Source organism: Nanorana parkeri, unplaced genomic scaffold, assembly GCF_000935625.1.
Source record: "Nanorana parkeri isolate BGI_ZX_2015 unplaced genomic scaffold, ASM93562v1 scaffold1433, whole genome shotgun sequence".
Classification (NCBI taxonomy): domain Eukaryota; kingdom Metazoa; phylum Chordata; class Amphibia; order Anura; family Dicroglossidae; genus Nanorana; species Nanorana parkeri.
This window is the reverse complement of record NW_017307701.1, coordinates 319,822-323,717: the sequence shown is the minus strand read 5'-3', so window position 1 is coordinate 323,717 and position 3,896 is coordinate 319,822. Positions and strand designations below refer to the sequence as shown.

Genomic DNA, 3,896 nt, shown 5'->3' with positions numbered 1-3,896 from the left:
CTAAAAACGGCCTGGAACGCATCAAAAATAAGGCAAAAAACACTGCACTGCATGTGCAGAAACTCATGTAGATCTGGTCTGCATTTGGTGTGAACAAGCCCTTAATATGCAGATTGGTAGCTGTGGTCCATTTCTACCCCTCTATTATTGATTTTGGGCATTGCAATTTTCTTGATTATCCTGCATCCTTTACTGTACCATAAACATAGAATTTTTGACTTGCCTGTAAAATACTTTTATTGGTGTACAGTACAGGACCCTCCCCTCTATGTACTCTAATTGCTTGCAAATAACTGAGGGTTTGTGGTAGTGAGAGGAGGTATACAGACTCCAAACAGCTGCGGCCAGTGTCCAATCAGTACACTTTAATACCCAAATGTCTTCATTATACTGTGTCTTGTACTATACTCCAAGAAAAGGATTTTTACAAGCAAGTCTAAAATCCTGTGATTTCAGCTCTCAAATGAACTTCCAAACGGCTGGTGTCATAGCTGATCACTCTTTCAGCACCATGGCAAACTACAATCCAACTAGAGTCTAAGATTGCGCCTGCAAAGAATAAGAGGCTGTAGTTCCACTTTATATGACTGGGTATAAGTACATCTAGAAATAGGAGCGCTCTCTTCAGTTAATGCTGAGTAATTTGCGACTCCAAGGACTTGAGTAATGAAGTGCTGTCCACAGTTGCGTCCCACCCACAGGAGCATATTCTAACAATTTTAGAGAAGAATACATGATCAAATACATGCTTCAGCCAAATGAACCACTGACAAACAATACTGCCATGCAAAATATGGTTATTGCAATCTTGAGAAGAAACAGAAACATATATTGTCTACATCTGTAACAAAAAAAAAATGTTATAACTTCTTTGTTACAACTATTAAATGGATCAGAGATGCCCTTTAGAGTTCCATGACCAGGCATAATTTATTTACGTAATTATTTTCATTCATAAAAGATAAGTTGGCTATAAAGTGGTGAGACATGACTGTCTGGAACGCTGCTCCTCTCAGTAGGCTGCCAGTACTGTAATGGTAGAAATATATATCGGGCGCTCTTATTGTACGTGTATTTTTATGCAAGCTCACATTTAATGTCTTGTGCCTCAACATGCTCATGCAGGTATACTTAAAATTTATCCAAAACTATGAGCAAGCAGAGGTAATAGTATAGCAAGAAATGTACTTTCTGATGCAAGACGTTTTAGGCTATTAGGGCTCAGGTCTACAACAAAACACATTTACACTAAAGTCAGTCTGTATTAGAATTTCAGTTCCTAGAAGAAGTGATTTTCTATTGTACATACCGTCCCTGCGTCCATAAGATAAGCTCCATCTCTATTCAGCCTTTCAACTGACAGTTGAAGAATTGGTGGCTGGGGTATTGTCTTGTCATTGATGTTAAAAGCTCCCTGCAAAACAATTCAAAATAATTGTAGATCAAACTATTTCCTACACTTATGTCTACAGCTGTGGAGGGCATTCATAAATGTATCTACCAAAATAAAGTAATAAAGCAGATACACTATATTACCAAAAGTATTGGGACACCCCTCCAATCATTGGATTCAGGTGTTCCGTGAAATTGCCTTGCTACTAAATATTACGCGGTCAACTGTTAGTGGTATTATAGCAAAGTGGAACAGCTGGGAACAATAGCAACTCAGCACAAAGTGGTAGGCTATGTAAAATGACAGAGCGGGGTCAGCGCATGCTGAAGTGCCCAGAAGTCGCTAACTGTCTGCAGAGTCAATAGTTACAGACCTCCAAACTTTGTGTGGCCTTCAGATTGGCACAACAAAAGTGAGTAGAGAGCTTCATGGAATGGGTTTCCATGGCCGAGCAGCGGCATCCAAGCATTACATCACCAAGAGCAATGCAAAGCGTCGGATGGAGTGGTGTAAAAGCACACCGCCACTGGATTCTAGAGAAGTGGAGACGTGTTCTCTGGAGTGACGAATCATGCTTCTCTGACTGGCAATCTGATGGACGTGTCTTGGTTTGGCGGTTGCCAGGAGAACGGTACTTCTCTGACTGCATTGTGCCAAGTGTAAAGTTTGGTGGAGGGGGGATTATGGTGTGGGGTTGTTATACAGGGATTGGGCTTGGCTCCTTAGTTCCAGTGAAAGGAACTCTTAAGGCATCAGCATACCAAGACATTTTGGACAATTTCATGCTCCCAACTTTGTGGGAACAGTTTGGGGATGGCCCCTTCCTGTTCCAACATGACTGCGCACCAGTGCACAAAGCAAGGTCCATAAAGACATGGAGGAGCAAGTTTGGGGTGGAGGAACTTGACTTGCCTGCAGAGAGTCCTGACCTCAACCCGATAGAACACCTTTTGGATGAATTAGAGCGGAGACCGCGAGCCAGGCCTTCTCGTCCAACATCAGTACCTGACCTCACAAATGTGCTTCTGGAAGAATGGTAAAACATTCCCCTAGACACACTCCTAAACCTTGTGGACAGCCTTCCCAGAATAGTTGAAGCTGTTATAGCTGCAAAGGGTGGGCCAACTCAATACTGAACCCTGCGGACTAACACTGGGATGCCATTAAAGTTAATGTGCGTGTAAAGGCAGGTGTCCCAATACTTTTGGTAACATAGTGTATATTATAAAAATTGTACAGAATTTACTTTGAGTTTAAAGGAAATTAAAAGATCCTGTACTGTCAATATTACATTCTAAGTATTTTTGTTGCCAGAAATTTTTTACAAAATTGTTGCGGGAAAAGGAGAGGAAATCTTCCAATGGGGAACACTGTTTTGGTGAGAGCTGTTTAGATATTCCTTCACTTCCTGCATTTGTTGGTATATTTTATCTTAAAATATCTTTTTAAAGTTTGCTAGTTTATAAACTGATATTTTATGTCAAGTTGTTCATGAATTGTATAACATTTTCATTTTGGCAACAAATATTTGATACAGGGCGCTTCCATGACACTGTTTGTAGAGCACTTTGGGCTTTTTAAGACCGCTCCAAAGCAGCCGCTCGCTCGCAAACCGTTGTGCTGCAGTCCATCCTTCTCCCCCTCCTTTAGCTGTATATATGTTCCTAATAAAGCTGACCATACTATTTTTTTGACTGCCACAATAAAGTCAGTCCATATCAGCAGCACTTACTCTGCTCTTGGGTAAGCTATCTTTGTGTATTATATAAATGTTATAAATGGGGTATTCAATACCAGTGTAGCATAGAGACAACCTACTATTCCTATTTAGAGGGCCAAGACAGTTACTAAAAAACTTCCCTAAAGCATGTTGAAAAAGAAAAAAAAAACAAAAACAAAAAGATTAATGTCTGACAAAAATTGCACTGAAAAAGGCTTGACATGTATTTTTTTTTCAAAGTAGCGTTACTATGAACAGAGAGATAAAGTTGGGCAAAGTAACTATAGCAAGGGCTAAGCAGCCATCTTCATATATCTGGGGCAACAGAAAATGTTAATAATTTAGTGTTTTACTGTAAGCAAGTTTTTAATATTTGATATTACCATATTTTTTCTATAGAGACCTCTGCGCTTGATTACTCTTAAAAAACTGGGCGTTCCTCCTTACAGCTGCTCACTTAAATTGGCTGCATGAGCTTGCATTAATATCATTTAAATATGTGAAGCGGTGCAGTCACCCAACACAGTAATCAAATAATGTGTGCAAAAAACAATTATAGTGAAAAATACTATTGTGAAAATTGTTTTTCAAATTCAATCTTCTTATCAACTGTTTGTGTAAATCAAAAGGTGATTGTCTAGAAAAAAAAAGTCTCAAAAGTGACTAATAAAGTAGCAAACGTCCTGTGTCAGTGTGTTGAACACATATTTGAAACAAAGAAATCAAATGTAGACAGCTCTCCCAAGTCCCAAAGTATGAGAAAAAAAAGAAACAAAAAAAAAG

The 3,896-nt window shown here is 39.2% G+C and overlaps 1 protein-coding gene across 2 annotated transcripts in view; it reads right to left on the bottom strand.

Moving 5' to 3' along the window:
• Positions 1–3,896, bottom strand: part of SEC24A (SEC24 homolog A, COPII coat complex component) — a 117,913-nt gene that overhangs the window by 6,875 nt on the left and 107,142 nt on the right. For both annotated transcript variants that reach the window (XM_018569961.1, XM_018569960.1), the window contains exons 20-21: positions 1,310–1,414; positions 618–710 (exon numbers count right to left, since the gene is read on the bottom strand). In XM_018569961.1, the coding sequence (XP_018425463.1) occupies positions 618–710; positions 1,310–1,414 (198 nt within the window). The remainder of the gene's footprint in view (positions 1–617; positions 711–1,309; positions 1,415–3,896) is intronic.